At 42.7% G+C, this 26,341-nt stretch overlaps 1 protein-coding gene across 1 annotated transcript; it reads left to right on the top strand.

Annotated features, from left to right (window-relative positions):
* The first annotated feature begins 22,891 nt into the window (after window positions 1–22,891).
* On the top strand, window positions 22,892–24,711 carry LOC124787802 (cuticle protein 38-like). The gene is made up of 2 exons (XM_047254725.1): window positions 22,892–22,929; window positions 24,402–24,711. The coding sequence occupies exons 1-2, from the start codon at window positions 22,918–22,920 to the stop codon at window positions 24,633–24,635; spliced, it is 246 nt and encodes an 81-aa protein (XP_047110681.1). The 5' UTR covers window positions 22,892–22,917; the 3' UTR covers window positions 24,636–24,711.
* The last annotated feature ends 1,630 nt before the right edge of the window (window positions 24,712–26,341 follow it).

The raw sequence follows: 26,341 nt of genomic DNA, 5'->3' as shown, positions 1-26,341 counted from the left end.
AGCACAATTTTTAGGTTTAAGTACCTTTCGTACTGAGAATATATAATTACAATAAGCACACTATTGACTGCATTAAATGCTTGAATATTATACAAACTTTCATAGTCATAATTTCTTTATATTAATAATTTCTTGGAATCAAGGTGTTTTATACGCAGTTGCATTACGAAGTTAATGAGAAGTTTAAATTTTCAGTTATGTTGATGACACAAATTTCAGTTAAAGACTGGTTCATGTGCTATTTACAATATAATTATTGCACAAATAAATGAGGCTCTCACACTAAAAGGTCATGTGGTAAAGGTAGAGGAGTCGATTACAATGACAGTGACCGAAGTCAGTGCAAGACCCAATGTAAATAAACATACGAGGGTTGGAACTTTAATAGTGGCAAATGTTTATTTACAACTTATACAAAATAGATAAATATTTCAAAGTTTTACTGTCCTTCAGAGTAGTCACCAGAATTGTGTATAATCACTTGTCAGTTATATGGAACTCGTAGGATCGCTTCAGCAGTGCCAGTTGTGTTGATAGTTCGAGAGGAGCGGTCTATTCCCCGAATCTCCGTAACAGTTTTGAAACGAATGCCAAGAAGGGCTTCCTTCATCTTAGGAATCAAGTTGAAGTCACAAGGGCGAAAGTTCTGGGACTGTAGTAAATTGCAGACTGCGTTCCAAAAATGAACAGCTTAGAGAAAGAAGCGACGACACTTTCTGCAGGATCCGCCCATCATTTTGTAGGACAGTGCCAGGTCTCGTGTGGCACCAACTTGCGACTGATTTGGTCGATCGACGGGGCTTGATTCCTGAGATGAAGGAACCACTTTATGGCATTCGTTTCAGAACTGTTACAGAGATTTGTCAGGCAGTAGACCGCTTCACTCGAAGTATCAATACATCTGGCGCTGCTAAATGTGTCCTACGACTTCCAAATTGCTGGCAAGGGGTTATACACAATGCTGGTGATTACTCTCAAGGACAGGAAAACTTTGAACACGTGTCTGCTTTGTGTAAATTGTAAATAATTATTTGTCACTATTCAAGTTCCAACCCTCGTAAAAGCACAAACATTCAAAATTTAACAGGGACTGTTGCAGTAATAACATAAACTTTCTCACAATCTGCCGACGGTGGCGGTACAGTGTTGTCGGTCGAATAACGATACTGATTCCACAAAGCTCCACTGTCTCGATAATTTGGTATCCAAGCTTTCATTAGACCACTTGGCTTTCTGCTGCTTAGACAGTGCTGTTATCTGCGAGTATTTGCTGAATCACACATGTATTTGCGTAGGCGTCACTTTTCGGAGCTTCACGCTTCACCTCACACTTCTTCTGCTTCCATAACCTGAGAGCCTGTGGTGTGGAGCTGTCAGCTGAAGAGCCTGCTCTGTTGTACTGCCAATACCGGACGCCTGCAGCAGATAGCCTGCGCTGCTGGAGGGGCTGTCCTGGAGAGGATGTAGTGGACGGCTGACAGCCGTGGTGCGTTGGAGCGGACCCTGCGTGGTGTTCTGTATTACCATTGACCATGGCCTTCGTCTGTCCCAGTTACACACTTGAGAAAAACGTGAATGTGTTGGTTTGCTGCCGCTTTTCAACTTAGTCTGTTCTATGCAAATATCCTCATCTCCGAGAAACTACTGCAATATACTTCTCTTTCAACCTCCTTACTTTATTGATTCGTTAGAGTCTCCAAAATTCTCACTCTCCCGCTCCCCTCCCGTCCCTCCGCCCCCAATCACTAACTTCTCTTGATTACCAAACTAACGATTCTATCATGCCTAAAGATATGTCCCAACAATCATTTGGTCCCATAAATTCATCTCTCCAGTTCTAGTCAGTCGCTTTTAATTAGTTCCTCTCTCTACACATTTAATCTTCAGTAACAAATTAGTTGTTGTGAAGTCTTCGAAGGAAGTGCGTGAAATATGAATTCACGACATCCACATTAATGATGACTCCAGTATGGCAGTATCGACACGTTTTGGCATCTGTACATGAAGTGCATATGGGGTCTGAAGATGGTATATTGAATTGCCGAAACTGGTTGTGAAAATAAAATAAAATAGCTTCCAAATCTCACGGCGGTTTTGCGATTTTCCTCGTTAAAGATGTACTCCGAGCTCTCCCCCACGAAGGTATTGACGGCAATACTACGAAAACTACACGGGTATGTAAGATGCTTGCCAGGTTTTAAGAACGGAATGAAAACAGCTTTTTTCCACTATTCGGGTAAGTGTCCCTATGCCCAAATGAAGTGTCAGTCGTTATGAATTCTATTCAGGCAAATACCAACACCGCAGTGTTCAGTGACATACACCACATTCCGACGAAAATCCCAAGATCTGCGACAAAGGCCGCGTTCGTTGCGGCCAGAAAGTATTCGATACAGTTCCGTACTGCCATTTAGCGAACAAAACCCGAGCTTGCTGATCAGATTTGTAATTGCCTGCAGGACTTCCTCACAGACTTCTTAACAGAACAAAATCAACAAACGTAAAGGTAATTTCGGGAGTACGTTAAAGGTGCGTTAAAGAGGCTTTAGAATTTATGATTTGTATTAATAATCTAGCAGATAACGTTGGAGGTCCTAAGGCTAATAGCAGAGGCCACTGTTTGTAGGAAGACTGTAACGCTAGAAGACTGTAGTCAAATCTAGCAAGAGCTGCAGGGAATCGACGATTGGTGAAGGAACTATCGGTTGAACCTGAACCTAAATAAATGTACCGCATTGTGTGTAAACAGCCTAAGATATCCACTGCTGTTCGATTACACTATTCGAGACAAATCAAAGGAGACTGTAGCTATCGTAAAATACCTACGAGTAATGATCCAGAGCGACCTAAAGTGCAATGGCCACATAAAACAGCCGGAAAATCAGATTCCAGGTAGACATTTATTGGGAGAATCTTAAAAAAAATTTAATTCATCCTCGAAAGGAGGGGCTTACAAAACATTCGACTTATTCTTGGGTACATCCGATCAGTCTGGGATCCTTGCAAAGTCGGATTCATAAGAGAAATAGAAAACGTTAAATGAATAGCGGCGCGTTTCGTCACGCGATTATTCGGCGAGAGAACGTTAAGAGCGTGGCTAAACAAATTACAGTAGCAGACGCGTTGTAAATCTTGGAGAGCTTCACTGCTGAAATTTATAGAATGTTCAAAGGAGAGTCTGGCAAATATTACTTCCGACCACACCCGTTTCGCAAAATTATTACGGCAAGAAATCAGAGAAATTAGTGTCGTGTGGAGCTTTACGGACAATCGTTATTCCCAGGCCCCACTCACGGACAGTAACAGGAAAGTAAGGAAAATGCAGTGGTACCAGAAGTACCCTCAGCCATACATCATGAGATGGCGTGCTGAGTATAGAGGGAGATGATTTCTTTTAATGAATCACAATAAGCTTTCGGTAACAGTATCCTGTAGGTTTATAAATCTTGTGTCAAGTGTGCTATAGCCAACGTAAATTACATTGAAGGTTAATATAGGTATGTTGTTTGTGTCTCCTGATGGTTTCATTACTATTTTTTTAATATTTTATAGTGCCGTTGAACGATTGTTTTAGATGATCGTACGTATGAGATTACCATAGGACATACTAATGACCTACCGTCACTGGTTATATAAGTGGCGAGGGCCTCGCAAACTGACATTCAGATAGATACAGCTTTCCGGTCACGGCAGTGCAGTGGAGCTCCCGTGGCGGACCGAGGTGCCAGGTGGGTTGTTGAGTCGGCCCCGGCGCAGTCGACGCGCCACCCCCGCCGGTTGTGGGGCAGGGACAGCCGGCCTCAAGTGAGTCACACCCACGCCGCTTACCTTAAAGACTCGCCGGCAACCGCTCGGAGAGTGGGAAAAGGAGCACGAGAGAAAAATCCGCGACTGCTGCAGGTCCAGAGCTATCCAGTCTGTTGCCTACTGGAGAAGTAATGCTGTAAATGCACTACTTGTTATGTGGTTCACCTCGAAGCTCGAAACGAGGGATTTTTGCTCTGCGACTGTGACATACAAGAGAACCTGCATCACTCGTCTTTCTTTTGAACCGAGGTATAGTATTCTGAGATTAAAAATAGTTTTCAGGTAAAAACAAGACCACTCTGTCCATGGCATCCAGATCAGGTTCCGAAGCACCTACCATATAATATGAAACTAGTGCTTGCGTTCATGATACAATGACGCGAATAGAAAATGTTACACTATGAAGCACCAGTCCGACACTCATTGAATCCAGTAGAGACTTCTTTGCATGAGTATTATCATGTGATTAAACTTTAATTCATTTCGGATCTGATGTCCGTCACGAATATCAATATGAAGTTTGATCCCCACCTGCACTTTGTGGTACCCACTGTGGCATTAAGGCAAATAGCCTCGGAACGTCATCTTGTGGAACTTATTGCTATCCCTGAAAACACATGCTATGTCAGTTTATGCATATTGCTGGCCGGAGGCTGGTACGAGCGTATGCCTTGTTAGAATATGCCATTTGGTACTATGCTCAGGAAGGGTATGACTGCAGGGTTTGCGATTGTTCACACTCTATTCAACAACTACCAAATAGTCCTATTGTAATTTCCAGTAGCTCTCCACATATTATTCTTTGGAGTCACGTTGAGATCTCGAGAACAGCTGGCCCCTGTCACCTTTCACCAAGTTCCTCTAAGGATATGCTGACGCCCATCTGGCCGGCCGAAGTGGCCGTGCGGTTAAAGGCGCTGCAGTCTGGAACCGCAAGACCGCTACGGTCACAGGTTCGAATCCTGCCTCGGGCATGGGTGTTTGTGATGTCCTTAGGTTAGTTAGGTTTAACTAGTTCTAAGTTCTAGGGGACTAATGACCTCAGCAGTTGAGTCCCATAGTGCTCAGAGCCATTTGAACCATTTTTTTTGACGCCCATCTGACCACCACAAACATACGTGAGGCACGTCACCGAACACCATGGAATGTCACTCATGTCCCTGTTGACGCTCCATCTACAGCGCGTAAGTGTTCGGTATAGTGTCAGTGGTAAACAAATCATGACAAATTGAGATCTCAGCCTTCATCCAGTACTCTGTTCCCAACTTCTGGGACTATTAGGAAAGTAAGGTCTTATCGGTCGCGAAATGGAAACCACTTTGAAAATCAAAAATGTTTTATTTTCAGCAGTTAGCTAAACCTTCCAGATAGTTGTCCACATACTCGTTGCTCAGACTTCGACATTTGTCGTGGCACTGTACCAACTTTCCAGTACCCTCGTCACAGGAGACCGCCGCCTCTGCTTTCCGCCATTTCTCTACGCTATTCTGCAACTCGTTGTCTGTGCCAAAATGTCGTCTTCATAGCCAGCAGTTCATGTGAGCAGAGATGAAACTCAGGGAGAGTCAATTATGGTCTGTATTGTGGTGATCAAACACTTCCCATCGAAAACGCTGCAGGAGCGTCTTCTTCGTTGCAGGCTGCTGCTGAGAATTGTCATGAAGAAGGAAACGCGTAGCAGATATGTTATGTGGTCTGCATGACATCAGGCGAAATCTCTCACCAGGGCCCCATACTTGGCAGGAGACACTATTTTCTACACATATTTACGTCCTCACTGTGCGCTCCAAACTGAAAAGAGTGACTTGACGCCATCGACGAGCATACTAGAGACACTGATCAACACATCTGTGCAAAGCTTCATCGGATTTTCACTTTGGTTTCAATTCCGCACCAAATCGGACCTTACTTACCGAATATCCTTCGCATTTATTATGACACTCTTCCAGTAACCTCTGCCCACATTTCAGTTTCTCTTCCGCGTTTAATCGTCACACTCAGCGCAACATTCCGACGATTTTCTGGTGATATAATCCTTCTGGAAAGACCCGTGACATTATTTTTATCATGTTATTTCCCGTGTCATTAACATCCATCATCATCATCAAAGTAATTAATTCATCATAGCCCGCATCTCGTGGTCGTGCGGTAGCGTTCTCGCTTCCCACGCCCGGGTTCACGGGTTCGATTCCCGGCGGGGTCAGGGATTTTCTCTGCCTCGTGATGGCTGGGTGTTGTGTGCTGTCCTTAGGTTAGTTAGGTTTCAGTAGTTCTAAGTTCCAGGGGACTGATGACCATAGATGTTAAGTCCCATAGTGCTCAGAGATATTTGAACCAATTCATCATACGTAAACAGAGAAAACCTAATTTTAAAAGCTACAACTGATTACTACTTTGAGCTATAAATCTGAGTCGCAAAAATTCAAATAAATTTTTTCTTGCCTATAACAGTAACCCAAAGCCTGCTCTTCGCAAGAGGCTAATTACAAATTATAAATGTTTAGACGTGTTTACTTTACACAGTATCGACTCATTAAGTACTAGACACAATATCTTTCTGCTAGCCTATGTACGCGAAGACTCGTGTACTAAACTAACTTAAACTGCTACCGTATTATTTGACGTCAGTATACGATTAAAATGAAAATTCTTCAAGCTGCACCTCCTTTCCAAATGCGGAAGACGTCAAGCATAGGTGGTCCTCCTACATCTGACAAGGCAAAGAAATGTGTAATGTTATCAGTCACAGTTCTTTGCAAAAGCTCCACATCTCCATTAGACACGGAGGTAAAATTTAGAAACGACGAAGCTGCAAAGCTGTGACGAAGGGTCGTGAGTCATGCCTCATCCGGTAAGAGCACTGAACAAAGTTTCGGGTCTGAGCACGGGCTGGGCGTAAAGTTTTTAATCTTCAGGAAAGATCCAAAGGAACGTAGACCCTGTTGCAGAGGTAAAAATTTAGTCTGGAACAAATTAAAGTGATAATTCCACGACGATAAGCTACATTGGATGTATTGTTAAGTAATAATCACTATATTTCAGTCGGGTAAAACCAAGATGGTAGAACCTCATATTGAAAAAGGTACAATGCAGGTTGAAGTTTACTGAGACTGCTGTCTAAATCATATTCCTAATAGACAATGAAACAAGCGAGAATAAATTTCAGAAGAAAAAATAAATGTGCGAAGCTAACAGATTTTAAAGTTCTTAGACGAGACAACCTTATTAGGTGAAAGCAAGGGTATACAAGAAATCAGCTGGAAACTGAGATGAAAAGCGGTTCATAGCATAGCAGGTGTAGAAGAAAAGGTTACAGGAGAATATGGGTTTGGGACAAGGAATGAGAGAGGAGAAAGACTAATTAAGTTGTGGAATAAACTTCAACTAGTAATAGCGAGTATTCTGTTCAAGAATCACAAGAGGGGGAGGTATACTTGGAAAAAGCCGGGTGATAGGGGAAGATTTCAGTTAGATTACATCATGGTCTGACAGAGATACCGAAATCAGGTACTGTACTGTAATGCATACCCAGGTGCAGATATAGACTCAGAGCACAATGTAGCCGTGATGAAGAGTAGGTTGAAGTTTAGGAGATTAGTCAGGAAAAGTCAGTATGCAAAGATAGTACTAAGGAATGACGAGATATGCTTGAAATTCTCTAAGACTACAGATACAGAAATAAGGAATAGACCAGTAGGCAGCACAGTTGAAGAGGAATGGACATCTCTAAAAAGGGCAATCACGGATGTTGGGAAGGAAAACATAGGTACAAAGAAGGTAACTGCGAAGAAACAATAGGTAACAGGAAAAATACTTCAGCTGATTGATGAAATTAAGACGTCCAAAAAGTTCAAGGAATTCAGGAACACAGAAATACAAAGCGCTGAGAAATGAAGTGAATAGGAAGTGCAGGGAAGCAAAGACGAAATGACTGCATGAATAATGTGAAGAAATCGAAAAAGAAATTATAGTCGGAAGGACTGACTCAGCATATCGGAAAGTCAAAAGGACCTTCGGTGAAATTAAAAGCAAGGCTGGTAACATTAAGAGCGTAACGATAATTTCACTGCTAAATGCGAAAGGAGAGGGCGGACAAGTGGAAAGAGCACATCGAAGGCTTCTGTGAGGGCGAAGATTGTGTCTGATGTGGTAGAAGAAGAAACAAGAGTCGATTTAGAAGAGATAGAGAATCCAGTATTGGAATAAGAATTTAACAGAGCTTTGGAGGACTTAAGATCGAATAAGGCGGAAGGGATAGACCAAATTCCATCAGAATTTCTAAAGTCATTGGGGGAAGTGGCAACAAAACGACTATTCTGGTTTGTGTGTAGAATGTATAAGTCTAGCGACTTACCATCTGACTTTCGCAAAAATATCATCCACGCAATTCCGAAGACTGTAACAGATGACAAGTGCGCGAATTATCTCACAATCAGCTCATGCATCCAAGTTGCTTACAAGAATAATTTACAGAAGAATGTAAAAGAAAATTGAGTATGTGCTAGGTGAAGATCAGTTTGGCTTTCGAAAAGGTAAGTGCACCAGAGAGACAATTCAGACGTTGCGGTAGATAATGGAAGCAAGAATAAAGCCAAATCAAGACACATTCATAGGATTTTGGAAAAAAGTTCAACAATGAAATATGGTGCAAGATGTTAGAATTTCTGAGAAAACTTGAATTAAGCTGTAGGGAGAGACAGGTCATATACAATATGTACAACAGCCAAGAGGGAATAATAAGAATGGACAACCAAAAACCAAGTGCTGGTATTAAAAAAGGGTGTAAGACAAGGATGAAGCCTTTCGCCCCTACTGTTCATCCTGTACATCGAAGAAGCAATGATGTAAATAAAAGAAAGGTTCAGGAGTGGTATTAAAATGCAAGGTGAAAAGATGTGAGTGGTACGAATGACTAATGATGTTACTATCCTGAGTGAAAATAAAGAAGAATTACGTGATCTGCTGAACGGAATGGACAGTCTAATGAGTTCAGAATATGGATTCAGAGTAAATGGGAGGAAGACGAAAGCAGTGAGAAGTAGCAGAAATGAGAACAGCGAGAAACTTAGAAGCAGGATTGATGATCACAAAATGGATGAAGGAATTCTACTACCTAGGCAGCAAATTAACTAGTGAGCAAGGGGACTAGCACTGGCAAACAGAGAATTACTGGCCAAGAGAAGTCTCCTAGTATCAAACATATGCCTTAATTTTCGTAAAAATAGAACGTCAGAGACAGAGAACCTCGTGTCCCTGCTGCAAGTAAGATGAGTAAACCGTTTGTTTGTTATATATTTTTACGATCGTCCAACAGGAGCGGCTGCAGTAATGGATAGGAACTGTGGTTGCTGTATACAGATGCGAGCAGAGTTGGCGACCCATTGCTCACAGCTCCAGGCTGTGTTAGCTTGAGACTGCTGCCTAGGGGCATCACTGTAGGGGGTCGGACGCGGGAATGCGATGGACGTCGTGTTCGTTCCATGTGTCCACCGATCGGTCCACTGCTGTGGCTGTGCCAGGTGGCTGTCCCTGCACTGATGTTGACCCCTTACCTGTGGTCGAGTGGGAGGTCATTCCAAAGTCTGGCAGGCAGCGAAACACTTTCCAAGGGGCCGAACGTAGAGCCTCCCCAGTTCGTTTGACGAACAGAGGGTGGGTTTGTTGGTAGGTGGGAACTACAACGTTAGGCGCGTAAAGGTGTCCCTTAGGAACACGGCTGTCAAGGAGAGGGAGGACCTCAGTGTCCACTCTGGGGGGAGCTATTCCGGATGTGGAAAGGGTGCTTCCGGATGCAGTGAAGAGTACAGGGTGCAGCCAACTGCCGATAATGATTCATGTTGGTACCAATGACATGTGTCGTTTTGGATTCGAGGAGATTCTCTCTGGTTTCCGGCGGCTAGCGAAATTGGTAAAGTCTTGCTTCCAAGATAAGGCGGAGCTCGCCATCGTCAATAGAACCGACTGTGGTCCTTTGGTGCAGAGCCGAGTGGACGGTCTGAATCAATGTCCCAGGTGGTTGTTTTGTTAGGTGGCTATAATTTCGCACCTTACAAGCATTCATCTACATACTTTGCCGTGATTTACTATCGGAATTAGGTATCATTTGATAAGTTGTACATCGTATATATGAATATTTAAAGAAGACTGACACTGTCACGTTGTTGTTGTTGTTGTTGTTGTTGTGGTCTTCAGTCCTGAGACTGGTTTGATGCAGCTCTCCATGCTACTCTATCCTGTGCAAGCTTCTTCATCTCCCAGTACCTACTGCAACCCACATCCTTCTGAATCTGCTTAGTGTATTCATTTCTTGGTCTCCCTCTACAATTTTTACCCTCCATGCTGCCCTCCAATACTAAATTGGTGATCCTTTGATGCCTCAGAACATGTCCTGCCGACCGATCCCTTCTTCTAGTCAAATTGTGCCACAAATTTTTCTCCCCAATTATATTCAATACCTCCTCATTAGTGATGTGATCTAACCATCACATCTTCAGCATTCTTCTGTAGCACCACATTTCAAAACCTACTATTCTCTTCTTGTCCAAACTATTTATCGTCCATGTTTCACTTCCATACATGGCTACACTCCATACAAATACTTTCAGAAATGACTTCCTGACACTTAAATCGACACTCGATGCTAGCAAATTTCTCTTCTTCAGGAACGCTTTCCTTGCCATTGCCAGTCTACAATTTATATCCTCTTTACGTCGACCATCATGAGTTATTTTGTTCCCCAATTAGAAAAACTCATTTCGTAATCTAATTCCCTCAGTATCAGCCGAGTTAACTCTACTACATTCCATTATCCTCGTTTTGATTTTGTTGATGTTCATCTTATATCCTCCTTTCAAGACACTGTCCATTCCATTCAACCGTTCTTCCAGGTCCTTTGCTGTCTCTGACAGAATTACAGTGCCATCGGCGAAACTCAAAGTTTTTATATCTTCTCCATGGATTTTAATTCCTACTCCGAATTTTTCTTTTGTTTCCTTTACTGCTTGCTCACTATACAGATTGGATAATAACGGGGATGGACTATAATCCTGTCTCACCCCCTTCCCAACCACTGCTTCCCTTTCATGCCACTCGACACTTATAACTGCCATCTGCTTTCTGTACAAATTGTAAATAGCCTTTCGCTCCCTGTATTTTACCCCTGCCACCTTTAGAATTTGAAAGAGAGTATTCCAAATGGTTCAAATGGCTCTGAGCACTATGGGACTTAACTGCTGTGGTCATTAGTCCCCCAGAACTTAGAACTACTTAAACCTAACCAACCCAAGGACACCACACACATCCATGGCCGAGGCAGGATTCGAACCTGCGACTGTAGCGAGAGTATTCCAGTCAAAATTGTTGAATGATTTCACGAACTCTACAAATGCTAGAAACGTAGGTTTGCCTTTCCTTAATCTATTTTCTAAGATAATTCGTAGGGTCAGTATTGCCTCAAGTGTTCCAACATTTCTACGGAATCCAAACTGATCTTCCCCAAGGTCAGCTTCTACCAGTTTTTCCATTCGTCTGTACAGAATTCGTGTTAGTATTTTGCAGCAATGACTTATTAAACTGATAGTTCGGTAATTTTCACATCTGTCAATATGTGCGTTCTTTGGGATTGGAATAATTATATTCTTCTTGAAGTCTGAGGGTATATCGCCTGTCTCATACATGTTGCTCACCAGATTGTAGAGTTTTTTCAGGGCTCCCGGTAGTTCTAATGGAATGTTGTCTACTCCTGGGGCCTTGTTTCGACTTAGATCTTTCAGTGCTCTGTCAGTCTCTTCACACAGTATCATATCTCCCATTTCATCTTCATCTACATTCTCTTCCATTTCGATAATATTGTCCTCAGGTACATCGCCCTTGTATAGACCCTCTATATACTCCTTCCACCTTTCTGCTTTCTCTTCTTTGCATATAACTGGGTTTCCATCTGAGCTCTTGATATTCATACAAGTGGTTTTCTTTTCTCCAAAGGTCTCTTTGATTTTCCTGTTGGCAGTATCTACCTTACCCCTAGTGATACATGCACCATTGTCACGTACACCTCGTAAATAGTTGTTAACGCTTATTGCATGAAAGTTGACGGAGTGTCTTTTTATCAAAACGGCGTAATGATTGATTACATATACTAGTAGAGGATGGAAAGCCAGTGGAAATGAAACGGCAGGCGTAACTCAAGCTCTGGGTGGAAAATCCCGCACAGGTGTGTCGGTCCTGCTTGACACAAGAATTAGCCAAGAAGGAAGGTCGGGGCACCTGAGCGCTGAAGCACAATACAGCGGCGGCCGGCCGGGTTTTTGTGGCGGGGCCAGAAGGATAACAGGATAATACTGCGGAAACTCTGAAAATCTTTGACGCAGCAGAGAGGAACGAGGAAGTGTTACCTCGGAAATTACGCAGGCTGGGTTATTTCCGAGGATTTTTACGCTGAGAAGCGTACCATTGTATGTATTCCTAATTAACGAGGATAGGTATTTCATCGCAAACTTTCCACACTGGTCGACAAAAGACGAAAATATGGTTGGTCGGCGTTCGGAAGAATCTGTACAGAGAGAGAATATTCTGTGCTTTCGAGAATATGATTCGTCTTCTGCGGTTACGATGGAGGGGAGCCGAGCTTTGCTGGGAAGCCAGGGGTGGAGAGAAAGTAGTCTTCCGTTTTGAAGGCCCGTGTTTGACAGTCGCTCAGTATCAGCTTTGTTTGGTACAGACGGATTTGCTGTCTTTGCTCTCGGGATATTTTGTAGCTAGAACGGTTAGGCACTGTAGTGTTGCGAACTTATACGATTCTGGGCTACGCCTCCGGGTAGGCAGTGGTCGTTGGTGCGCAGCGTTCAATGATTGAAAGCACTTCTTCTGCCTATACTCACGTTGAGACGTTATCTGAACTCCGTCCTTGTGGCTGGGAGTTCGCGTTTCTCGTCTGCAGAACACAGAGAGGAGAAGACAGTATTAAATTATACTAGTCAGCGGACCACGTTCTGCCACCCTAGTGTTTGAAAGAGTTTTTTTATTTTGTGGCTGGCGTTCTTCCATCGTCGCAGACGTGTACGAGAACCATCACTCCACTGCACCGGACGCAGTACATACGGTGATATTGCTAATTGCTTCCGCTTATTAGGCCTATGAAGCTAAACAGGTGTGATTACGTAGGTTTTATTTCCACTGAGGTTGCACACCGCTGTAGATCGTTTTTGAAAGTATTGTTTTCTAGTGTCTGGCACGTAGATGATGTCAGTCATCTCGCGTTATTTATATTAGATCGCGTAGCCATAAAGAGTGGCACATTTCGGCAACTGATCAGTAATATTAGTTAGGAGATTCATTTGTGTCTGTTTATGTTCACTGGGCATTTATATATAAACATTTGTAATATATACAAGAGGTTTTAATCTACATTAAATGTATAAGCAGAATCAACATTTGTCATTTTGTAGTTACTAGTTCTCTTAATCATTCATTTATGTAATTTATATGTTACAGAGCAACACTGAGGAAATAATATCACCATTAAGAGATCCAAAGATCTGCTTCAGAGTGTAGTCAGACAGAACCAAATCTTCATTTTCGCATTCAGTATTTTCCGTTGCGCACATTCATTTTTACACCCGCCCGGAGCAGATTTCTTGACTTCCGCCATCGGGTGGTGGGTTTCCGGGTTCCGCTAAATACGTCATGAGTTCATTACACACAGGAAGCAGCTACACGGGTAGCGCGGGCTGTTTGGAAGGGACTGGGCGGTCTTTTAGGTTAGAGGGTCTTAGGGAACCACAGAAAGGGTATCCATCTAAAAGGGCGCAGGTAAAACCCAGTAAGGTAGTTGTAGAAACGATCGGCATTGTAGTTGTAAATTGTCGTATCTGCGTTGGGAAAGAACGAGAGCTCCAAGCCTGAAGCTCAAATAGTTATAGATACAGAAAGCTGGCTAAAGCCGGAAATAATTTCAGCCGAAATTTTTCAAACGATCTAACAGTGTTCAGGAAGGATTGATTAATTACAGTTGGTGGTGGAGTATTTATTGCTGTCAGAAGTAGTATGCCTTGTAGTGAATTTGCAGTAGATAGTTCCTGCGAAATAGTATGGCTAGAGGCTATACCTGACAATCGGACTAAACACCCAATTGGATCGTTTTACCGACCGCCCCCCCCCCCCCCCCCTCCTAAGATGTAGTTGCTGAACAGTTCAAGGAAAACTTGAGTCTAATTTCAAATAGGTACCCAACTCATACAATTATAGTTGGTGGTGATTTCAATCTACCCTCGATGTGCTGGAAAAATTATACGTTTAAAGCCGGCGGCAGGCATAAAACGTCATCCGAAATTGTACTGAATGCTTTCCAAGAAAATTATTTTGAACAATTAGTTCATTAGCGCATTCGAAGCGTAAATGGTTGGGAAAGCATACATAACCTCTTAGCAACAAATGATTCTGGACGAATAGCGAGTATCTTGAAGAATACGGGGATTAGTGACCACAAGGCAGTTTCTGCTAGTATATCTATTTAAGGTGATAAAAATGCACTTAACGCCTTTTTAAGAGACAGTCTTCACTCCTTCCGATCTGATCATGTAAGCGTAGAAAAGTTGTGGACGATTTCAAAGAGATGGTATCGAAAGCAATTGAGAGATATATACTACATAAATTAATAAGTGAGGGTACTGATCCCCCATGGTACACAAATGGGTCAGATCGCTGATGCAGAAGCAGCTAAAAAAGCGTGCCAAATTTATAGGAGCGCATAATCCCAGACACTGGCAAAGTTTTGCAGATGTTCGAAATTCAACACCTTCAATGCGAGATGCTTTCAGTAATTTCCACAACAAAATTCTGTCTCGAAATCTGGCAGAAAACACAAAGAGATTCTATTCATACATAAAGCACACCAGTGGCAAGCCGTTATCAATACCTTCATTGCGCGATAACAACGGTGGAGTCACTGATGACAGTGCAACTAAAGTAGAGTTTTTGAACAAGGTTTCCCGAAACTCCTTCACCAAAGAAGACGACGTAAATATTCCTGAATTCCAATCAAGGACAACTACCAAGATGAGAAACATAGAAGTAGATATCCTCTGTGTTACAAAGCAGTTTAAATCACTTCATTAAGCCAAGGCCTCCCGTCCAGTTTGTATACCAGTCAGGTTCCTCTCACAGTATGCTGATACAATAGCTCCATATTTAGCAATTATATACAACCGCTCGCGCACATAAAGAGCAGTACCTATAGACTGGAAGATTGCTCAAGTCACACCAATAGCCAAAAATGGAAGTAGGAGTAATCCGATGAATTACAGACCCTTATCACTAACGTCGATTTGCAGTAGGGTTTTGGAACATATACTGTATTCGAACGTTATGAATACCTCGCAGAAATCGTTTTATTGACATATAGTCAGCACGGATTGAGAAAATACCGTTCTTGCGAAACACGACTAGCTCTTAATACTCATGAAATAATGAGTGCTATCGACAGAGGATGTCAAATTGATTCCATATTTTTAGATTCCCAGAAGGCTTTCGACACCGTTCCTAACAAGCGTCTTCTAACCAAACTGCGCGCCTATGGAATATCGCCTCAGTTGTGCTACTGGTTTCGTGGTTTCCTGCCAGAAAGGTCACAGTTCGCTGTAATAGACGGAAAGTTTCGAGTAAAACAGAAGTAATATCCTGCGTTCCCCAAGGAAGCTTTATAGTCCCTCTATTGTTCGTGATCTACATTAACGACACAGGAGACAATTTGAGAAGCCGTCTTAGATTGTTTGCAGATGATGCTGTCATTAACCGTCTTGTAAAGTCATCAGATGACCAAAACGAATTGTAAAATGATTTAGATATGATATCTGTATGGTGCGAAAAGTGGCAACTGACCCTGAATACAGAAAAGTGTGAAGTTACTTACATGAGTGCTAAAAGCAACACGCTAAATTTCGATTACGCGATAAGTCACACGAATCTGAAGCCTGTAAATTCAAATAAATACTTAGGGATTACAGTTACAAATAACCTAAATTGAACGATCACATAGATAATGTTGTGGGTAGAGCAAACCAAAGACTGTGATTCATTCACAGAACACTTAGAAGGTGCAACAGGTCTACTAAAGAGACTGCTTACACCACGCTTGTCCCCTTATTCTGGACTATTGCTGTGGGGGTGTGGGATCCGCGTCGGTGAGACTGACGGATGACATCGAAAAAGAACAAAGAAGGGCAGTTCGTTCTGTATTATCGCGAAGCAGACGAGATAGTGCTACAGACATGATAAGTGAATTGCAGCGGCAATCATTAAAACAAATGCATATTTTTCGTTGCGACGGGATCTTATTATGAAATTTCAATCACCAGTTTTCTCCTCCGATTGCGAAAACGTTCTGTTGGCACCCATCCACATAGGGAGAAATGATAATCACAATAAAATAAGAGAAATCAGGACCCGCACAGAAAAATTTAAATGCTCGTTTTTCCTGCGCACCGTTCGAGAGTGGAATGGTAGAGAGACAGCTTGAAGGTGCTTCATTGAACCCTCTGCCAAGCACTTTATTGTGAATAGCAGAGGAATCACGTGGATGTTGATGTTTATTTGGGGAAAAAATTTCTGAGAATGTACGTTTGGAGTACAGCACTGTATGGTTGTGAAACGTGAGCTGCGGCAAAAGTGGAACAGAAGAGAATCGAACCATTCGACATGTAGTGCTACAGACAAAATTTGAAAATTAGGTGGACTGATACGTAAGGAATGAGGTGGTCCTGCGCAGAATCGGAGAGGAAAGGAATATGCGGAAAACACTGAAAAAGAAAAGGGACAGAATGATAGAACATCTTATAAGACATCAGGGAATGACTTCCATGATACTAGGGGGAGCTGTAGAGGGCAAAAACCGCAGAGGGAGAAAGAGATTGGAATACATCCAGCGGGTTTCTCAGGACGTAAGTTTCACTTGATACTCTGAGATGAAGAGGTTGACAAAGGAGTGGAATTTGTGACAGGCCACGTCAAACGAGTCAGAAGACTGATGAACCCCCCGCCCCCCCCCCCCCCCCCCAGAAAAAAAGTAGTATACAGATTGAGGACAAAAAAGGAACAATCGAAAATAACCGACTTACAGAATAACAAAATGTCCCCAGGTAGAAAGTCGACATGAAATTACCCAACATCCTTCGACAAAGTTCAGCTGGTGTAAAAACATTGCTTTAGATTTGAGGAAAAACCTACGGAGATAGTAAGTCTGGAGAATAATGGAGTGCAGATGCAAAACACGGAGAATAAGTAACTACGAAAGAAAAAATGTGAAGTTTTGATAGGTAGTGTTACAGAGTGATACTGCTAATTAAATACGCAAATAATATACCAAATATGGAGTTTGCTAGGAGAGAAAGGAAGGAGACCATATTTAATGAGAATACTTAAGATAATAAATGAGAAATTAGTGGATGGGATGGAAACATATGCAAGAATTTTTAAGTTATTACCACAAATATAAGTAAAGAGAAAACGTTTTATGGGCACGAAAAGAGTATGTTGGGATCTGGGAAATGCGACCATTCTCAAGTACCAAATCGTCCGAAGAAGAGATCGAAGAAGGCCGGGGCGAAGTTATCCACTGCGAACAATGTACAGGGTGTTTCAAAAATGACCGGTATATTTGAAACGGCAATAAAAACTAAACGATCAGCGATAGAAATACACCGTTTGTTGCAATATGCTTGAGACAACAGTACATTTTCAGGCGGACAAACTTTCGAAATTACAGTAGTTACCATTTTCAACAACAGATGGCGCTGCAAGTGATGTGAAAGATATAGAAGACAACGCAGTCTGTGGGTGCGCCATTCTGTACGTCGTCTTTCTGCTGTAAGCGTGTGCTGTTCACAACGTGCAAGTGTGCTGTAGACAACATGGTTTATTCCTTAGAACAGAGGATTTTTCTGGTGTTGGAATTCCACCGCCTAGAACACAGTGTTGTTGCAACAAGACGAAGTTTTCAACGGAGGTTTAATGTAACCAAAGGACCGAAAAGCGATACAATAAAGGATCTGTTTGAAAAATTTCAACGGACTGGGAACGTGACGGATGAACGTGCTGGAAAGGTAGGGCGACCGCGTACGGCAACCACAGAGGGCAACGTGCAGCTAGTGCAGCAGGTGATCCAACAGCGGCCTCGGGTTTCCGTTCGCCGTGTTGCAGCTGCGGTCCAAATGACGCCAACGTCCACGTATCGTCTCATGCGCCAGAGTTTACACCTCTATACATACAAAATTTAAACGCGGCAACCCGTCAGCGCCGCTACCATTGCTGCACGAGAGACATTCGCTAACGATATAGTGCACAGGATTGATGACGGCGATATGCATGTGGGCAGCATTTGGTTTACTGACGAAGCTTATTTTTACCTGGATGGCTTCGTCAATAAACAGAACTGGCGCATATGGGGAACCGAAAAGCCCCATGTTGCAGTCCCATCGTCCCTGCATCCTCAAAAAGTACTGGTCTGGGCCGCCATTTCTTCCAAAGGAATCATTGGCCCATTTTTCAGATCCGAAACGATTACTGCATCACGCTATCTGGACATTCTTCGTGAATTTGTGGCGGTACAAACTGCCTTAGACGACACTGCGAACACCTCGTGGTTTATGCAAGATGGTGCCCGGCCACATCGCACGGCCGACGTCTTTAATTTCCCGAATGAATATTTCGATGATCGTGTGATTACTTTGGGCTATCCGAAACATACAGGAGGCGGCGTGGATTGGCCTCCCTATTGGCCAGACATGAACCCCTGTGACTTCTTTCTGTGGGGACACTTGAAAGACCAGGTGTACCGCCAGAATCCAGAAACAATTGAACAGCTGAAGCAGTACATCTCATCTGCATGTGAAGCCATTCCGCCAGACACGTTGTCAAAGGTTTCGGGTAATTTCATTCAGAGACTACGCCATATTATTGCTACGCATGGTGGATATGTGGAAAATATCATACTATAGAGTTTCCCAGACCGCAGCGCCATCTGTTGTTGAAAATTGTAACTACTGTAATTTCGAAAGTTTGTCTGCCTGAAAATGTACTGTTGTCCCAAGCATATTGCAACAAACGGTGTATTTCTATCGCTGCTCGTTTAGTTTTTATTGCCGTTTCAAATATACCGGTCATTTTTGAAACACCCTGTATAAGTCGACTGTGGTAATCCTTATAAAAATTCCACGTGATACGGAATATCGACAAATTGCCAATGCTTCCTCTCCAGACGTTTAGTGGACGCATACATGCATGTGGTATGCAACTTTCGCAGCAGGCGTCAAATTCGTAGATGTGGATGAAAACCTACTAGAAAATTGATCATTATAACATTAAAGAGCTGGACAAAGGGTTATAGACAAGTAGCTGTTGACACAACAGAATTTGAATAAAATAAAAAACTGCCGGAGAAAATAGCACACCCTTTCAGAGGTTTCCAATTCATTTAAGACCCATTGTTGCAACAGTGCATATGGAGTATATTAAATTCTTACAGTTACAAATCAATAGCACAAGCGAGTCTGAGGAATCACGTATCGACTCATGGTGAAATACCTCTTTTAGCACGTTGGTGTAGCTTCCTCTGGCAGCAATGCGGGTGCTGACTTAGGCATCTACTCGATCGCACAGATGGCGAATACTATCCTGGGACACGCTATGCCGCGCCAGCTCGACCTGTTCCTGTAGTTTTGTGAGAGTTGTTGGCCGATGAGTCACACGAATCACTTCTTGTCCCACCATATCCCACACGTGCTCGACTGGAGACAAGTCAGGGAGGTTGCTGCACATCTTGCGGAGGACGTTGAGATTCATGAGCAGTGTGTGGGCGAGCATTATCATGTTAGGACAACACATAACCTTTCTGTTGAAAGAAGGGCAAAAGAACAGGTCGAACAACGTTCCGCACGTACCGAGCGATGGCTAGCGTCCCTTTCAGAAACACTAACGGTAAACGAGAGTTGAAGCCTATCGCATCCAGGACCATAAGGCCTGACGTGGGGGTAATGTGTCATGGAGGAATGCTCTCTATGAGACAGAACTCACCAGATCTTAGGGCGTATGAGAAAACTATCGTCACTTGGGAGCAGGCAGAATCTGCTTTCATCGCCGAAGATCACGGCGCGCCATTCCATCTTCCAAACGATCTTCTGACGGCACCAATCGAGGCAGGCACGTCGATGTCATCACGTGAGTGGAAGATGGGCTAGAGATGTGCGTTCCCATAGTCCCACAGCTAATATCTGGTTCGCAACAGGTCGTGTTGACACGTCTATGCTCACAAGCCTTCGTACCTCTGCTGTGGTAGCTGCCCTTACAATACGAGGAACCTCGTCTATGGGTGTCAGAATATTCACGTGACCACTGATACCAGCAACGTTGCACAACTGAGCCAGTACGTCCAACTTGTGTGGGTAGTAATTCCCCGAAAGGACCATCCTGCCAGTCGGAAGGCCACAATTTGAACTCTTTCAGAGCTGCCCAGTTTGCTGTAGGACGCACGAGTGTGTCTTCGTGGCATTGTTGCCTGCGTGCTTCACACGTTTGCACCACACAGAGCCTTCTGGCTGTGAGTATTCCCTATTAAAGGATAGACACAGATGGAGCCCTGGTAGTTATGCCACTACGCTCTCTGTTGACGGACGACGCTGAAACCATTATCAGTACACTTACTATTCCCGCGGTTTCACATACCGTCTTCGAATCAAAACTGACGTCGTCTTTCCATGGTACTAATTTTTTTCCGGCAGTGTGGAATCGTTTGGGAAAGGATTTTAGCAACAAACAACCTTCAACTTGCCCACGATTTGCGTACTTCGAAGAATACAGAGTGGAAATTATCAACATCGCGCCTATCATTTTTAAGCTAGTCTTCATCTACGCCAGCGAATTATCCAGTGCTGTGCTGTGCAGCGAATTATCAGGCGCAGTGCTGTGGTACTGTAATTCCCACACCATGGTGTTGAGATTACGTCAACTTCAATTCTATCATATTTTGGACTGCTGCAATATTCATGTCAATCGTGTCTCAGGTCTCCAGTAACTATTGCATACTAACTTGTGAGCTGGAATACTGTTTTATTTCAGTTTGAATGCTGCCACTGTCATTGACATGTTACCTGTCTTACGCGCGAGATATTGTTTCCCAGACGACTGTGGACCATCTCTCTTGGGTATGAATGCCTGTGAGCACCTGTTTACAACAGATACTCACCGTTGGGTTGAAATTGGGAGATCCTGTCTAGTGACCGGAACGTTTGTCGAATGTGACTGAAAAGCACATATTCCTATGGTCTTGCATGAAGTCGTTGGCATATGGAACCCAAATATAAACTGTAGAGAATTTGGTTTGTAGAATCTAGCTGCTTATTACATCATCGATATCTCAGTGAGGGTGGCAAAATTTTATACTTTGATCTTACACATGTATTGAGACTGGGAGATATTCACTTTTTGCAGTTGTTACAGGCTTAGGTTGTTAATGCAAGATGCAAGTTGTTGCAGAATCCTCTACAATGCATACAGTTTTTATGCTTGAAAGTTGTTTGTTATATTACCAACTTTCATGATTTAAGTTTCATACGTCTGTTACCCACGAGCCTGTAACATCTGCACGCACTAATTGGTTATCTGTGCAGTCGCAATCGTTCTGCTACGCTGATGTATCTTACCTAAGATCTTTGAGGCAATTGGGGCTCGGCCAGTGAAATTGTAAGGCGCCTGTTGAGGGAAAATGGCTTGGAAATTTGAAACATATAATGTTTTCCTTGTTCGTTGTTGATGGTTCTGTGTTACAATAAGAATAAGACTACATGAAACATATTGAGAATGAAATAGTAATATAAATGTAGCCAGGATTTGTATCATTGATGATAGTAATAAAACAGTTCCGAACTGCATTTCCTCTGCAGACTACTGGCATAAACCAGGTAATACTGCAGCAGTTTGCAAGGTTTGCGAACAATGTTTGAAATGAGCAGTTCCTTCTTCAATCCAGTAGTGGTCATATATTATGAGGCTTGCAGTTTTCAATTCACCTGGGCCAGTCTCGCGTATTCTATGTCGTGTATTCTTTCGTAACCTAAACGAGTAGAAAAGTTACCATCCATCCGGAAAGTTGCCGCTTTTTGATGCTTTCAGAAAGCATTTGTAAACGACGTCTTTCTTTGACAGTGATGAAGGAACCACGTGGTTCATATAAAACTCATTTTGATGTTCTACGTAAAGAAACTGTACTCTTTTATCTTTAATAACAAGAGTTTAATTTCAAAGCTTCGATCATTTATATTTGTTCCCTCGCCAAATTAAATGAAATCGTACTTGCATTGATGCCTCGTGTAGATGATATTGGAGCATGGTCTTGTGCCCTGAACACGACATTCACTTCGATGAGAGCAGCTTCTCATGTTGTACAAATCATAAACATTATCAAATCGATTGTTGTCAGTTTGTCGGAGATAGTTTCGTCTGGAGAACTTTGGACCAGCAGTTGTTACGCAATGTTCCATAACGCACCATATTAGCAATAAAATCTTTCCTTGCTTGATGTTTGATTTTCACCATTGCGACCCAGTCAGCCTGTATACAGAACTACTGATTGTTATAACAATGGTCGTCTACCTGCTGAATGATTTTATGCCACACTTATAGTATGCTACATATACAACCATTATGCTTATTGTGAGCATCTGTATCGCGTTATTCTTCAGTGCAGTCAGATCACGTCATGACACATTTTTGGGGCCACTATTCATATTGTGTTGTGGGCACCTTTCATCGGCGACAACCTATGTACAACTTTTTTGTCCACTGGTTTAAAATTTATAATGTACGGACACCATACACGCTTAAGGCCTGGGAGATCCTGTACGTGAAATCCCTACCCGACACTGCCTTTCAATGTGATTAACAAGTGAGATGCTGTCTACGGCAGCTCTGCAAACAATTAGAGAGCCGCTGGACCGGACTCTCCAGTGTCCGCTGGAGGAGGCAAGGTCGTGTGGAGGGTCGCCGGGCGTGGCTCTGCAGGTATATAAACCCGGGCCTTCCTCTGGTCTGCACAGTCTGCACTGCCGACACAACACACGCAACATGTACAAGCTGGTGAGTCGCAGGCAGCCTCGTCTCCTACAGGCTTCATTAGCTTTAATTCACTTTCATATTACAGATAGTCGCAGGCGTGCACGTGAATCGCAATACTAATCAACATAATGCCGACAACGCCTATTATTACCAAGCAGTGAAATGTTCGTTAAATGTTTTGGTCCCCTATTGTAAAATACATTGTAAAAGTTAGATTACTTGGGTCTTATTTGCGTCATAACGGCTCTTGGAGGACTGTCAAATTGAGGAATGAGATAGAACAGTTTCTTTTTTTAATGGTGCTTTCTTTTTTCCGCTTCAGGAACATACTTTTTTTGAGAACGTGCTCTTTAGCGACCGTTGCTATATACAAGGTGGTCAGAAAATGTGTGAAACGCTTGTGGGGATGTTACAGGGCAGGTTGTACTGAGACATAAATCTTAAGAAAGAAATTCGATACGTTGCTCCGTTTCGGAGTTATTTAGCATAGAAGTTAGCCAATCGCGGCGTCGCGCACTCGCATTCAAGCGGCCTGCCAGGGGCGGTGTTGCCCAACGAGTGCTTTGTCTCGTTAGCTGAAGCTTGAATTTACGCGCGCGACGATCTGATAGGCTAACTTCAATGCTAAATAACTCGGAAACGGCGCAACGTATCGAATTTCTTTCTTAACATTTATGTCTCAGTACAACCTGTCCTGTAACATCCCTACAAGCATTTCACACATTTTCTGACCAACCTGTACAGTCAAACTTTCCCTAGTATGTGATTGAGATGCAGTGTAGTTTTATAACTTGACTCTTCGGTCACTGTTGCAACAAAGGCGGAAACGATGATTGATAAAAATCCATGACGACGTGCTCGCATACCGAGAAAACCTTGACTGAATACAAATCTTCTTCATCTAGAAAAATTTTCACTTACCATCTTTACATTAACAGATTATCAAATTGCATAAAAATGAATCTTGAAGGAAACGCTCACCTGACTCGTTTCTCATTTTGTCTTGCTAATGATACGAAAAATTAAACAGAAAGAGCACTAGCAATCTGATATTGCCTCACATTTCTTTCTTCAAATTCTCTTAAAGTTGTGTGTGTTATTATGTTACGGTGTTTACAAGCTATTTCCTCCAAACGTGAAAAATAAAGGCATTCTTACAAATGCCTCGAAACACTCAGGCAATTGATTTATTTGCGTTTGCTCATGTGTGATCCTACTTAACTGTACCACTCACATATTTCTCCCTGAACTACAGAGGTAGCAAAATTATTCCTTTATGTATCACAGCCACACAAAGTGAATAGGTTCTTTGCAGTTAATTTTCCTGGAATTATGAAGTTATTCTAACAACAGAATCGACGCAGTTTACAAATAACCATAGGCTTCCTAGTATTGCACAATTTTTTTAATTTCCAGGAATTTTTTTTTCACAATGCCAACTGTACAACAATTTTGGAACACAACGACGTGAGACGTGTGCTGTGTGCTTACAGGTGATCCTGCCCCTGCTGTTCGCCGCCGTGTCGGCCGGCTACCTGGGAGGCGTGGCCGTGGCGCCAGCGGCCGTCGCCGCCCCCGTGGCCTACGCCGCCCCCGTGGCCTACGCCGCCGCCCCCGCCTTGGCCGTAGCCCCCGCTCTGCGCGCCGCCCCTCTGGCTGTCGCCGCCCCCGCCATCGCCGCTCCTCTGCCCTACGCAGCTGCGGCTCCGATCCTCAAGATCCACTGATCGACAGGATTACTGCAGACGTAGAACCATTTGTAAATACGTAAATAATACGAAATACATAACCAAACAAGTCTAATTTATTTTGTGTTCTTTTTTACAAAATCTCCTGAAAAACATGGTTCTGAGTTTCAGGGAAGAATACACACTGTAGTGAAGTTTCAACAATAAGTTGTGAGCTATCACTTTCAAAGATTAACTCTGAAGCTGAATCGCTGACTCATCTCTCACCTTACAGTCGCATGGATGATAATCATTTGAAAAGCCAGAATAATATTTTATCAATATTATTGACACTACTTGTCTGCATATCTGGAAAAATCGTCGCACCACGGCAGAATACAAACAAATACTCGAAAACTATATTATATTTACGCTGCAATTTGGAGGTCGCAAGAAATTTTAACCAAAAAAAAAAAATCAAATCGCTCTCAGGCATTTACCTATGCATCATAAAGTGTTGCCGATGGAGGAAAACGTCTTTTTGAGGCGGAAAATTGTTCTTCATAGAACTAGTTACCTAAAACAAAACCTGAAGGAACAGAGTAAAACATAGATACAGATTATTTGACTCTAATTACCGAAACTGCAGACATGCAAAACCACTTCCTCACCGTGTATAAGATACTCGTACATTTCACAGGTATTACTTCACTGTTCGTCGAGACCTCTCTTAGTTCGGCAGAACTGTGGTGTCAGCCCTGTTTACTCTTTGCTTTTTGTTTGTGGTATGAAGGTTATGCATGCAGTGGCTGTTTGCACAAAAGAGGCAGGCTAGTGTATAGCGTTTACACGTAGAAAGGTTTGATCTACAGTATCTTAGTCCTCAGTATTGTCTAGTACTGTAAAAGTGCTGATTAGATATTCCTTTAAATTTCGACGTTGCAGATGGCGTGATCCCAAGCGATGTGTGGAGTTGTAAGACACGGAACTCGTACTCGTTAGAGGGGCATTTCTAATTCCCTCTGGCCACACAGATGTATCTCTCCTGTTATTTAAGCCAAATCACCGAAAGCAATTTCAAGTAATACGAATTCGACTATCACTAAACAATACCAAGTCTTTTGCTTAGTAATAATCTAATTACAGAGTTGGACTCAAGATCTAGATGTTTTTTTTTTTTTTCATTTTCTCATTTTAAGCTGTATCTGGCTCCTTAATCGTTACACATCAACTACAGAAAGTCTTATACAAAACATGTGCAACTATTTAAGATCAACACAGAAATGAGGGGGCAGTATTACTACATTTTTTTAATTTTTCCGTATTTACAGATACATTTTGCCTTTGGACGTCTGCCCCATTGTCTTCCATGCACTAAACCTTTCCATACTTCACGGCTCATTGTTAGAATTGACTCTGCTTTCTTCAGTTACACTTCTTCCGCGCCTTCTCTATCGCTCCACCAAAGGAAGAAAAATTCACCCCTGTCCTTTGTTGTCCCTGCTTCTTACGTCATATGTAGTTCTCTTGCTACCATGCGAAATCACTTAGTCAAATCGGCTAAAGTACTGTTTCAAACTATATCATCAACTACATGGAAAGTCAGCTGTCATTATGTCCTCTGCCATTGGTTCTGGCGATTCGTACCATCACTCAGACTTGCCCTCTCATGATCACTGCATTTATTAAGGATCATTATGTTGTAGCTAGTATGCGTAGCACTCGCTTCACAGGTAACTGCAGTTACGTTTATTCTTCTATGTCGA

The sequence above is a fragment of the Schistocerca piceifrons genome, chromosome 3 (assembly GCF_021461385.2).
Source record: "Schistocerca piceifrons isolate TAMUIC-IGC-003096 chromosome 3, iqSchPice1.1, whole genome shotgun sequence".
Classification (NCBI taxonomy): domain Eukaryota; kingdom Metazoa; phylum Arthropoda; class Insecta; order Orthoptera; family Acrididae; genus Schistocerca; species Schistocerca piceifrons.
This window is presented reverse-complemented; position numbering and strand designations above follow the sequence as displayed.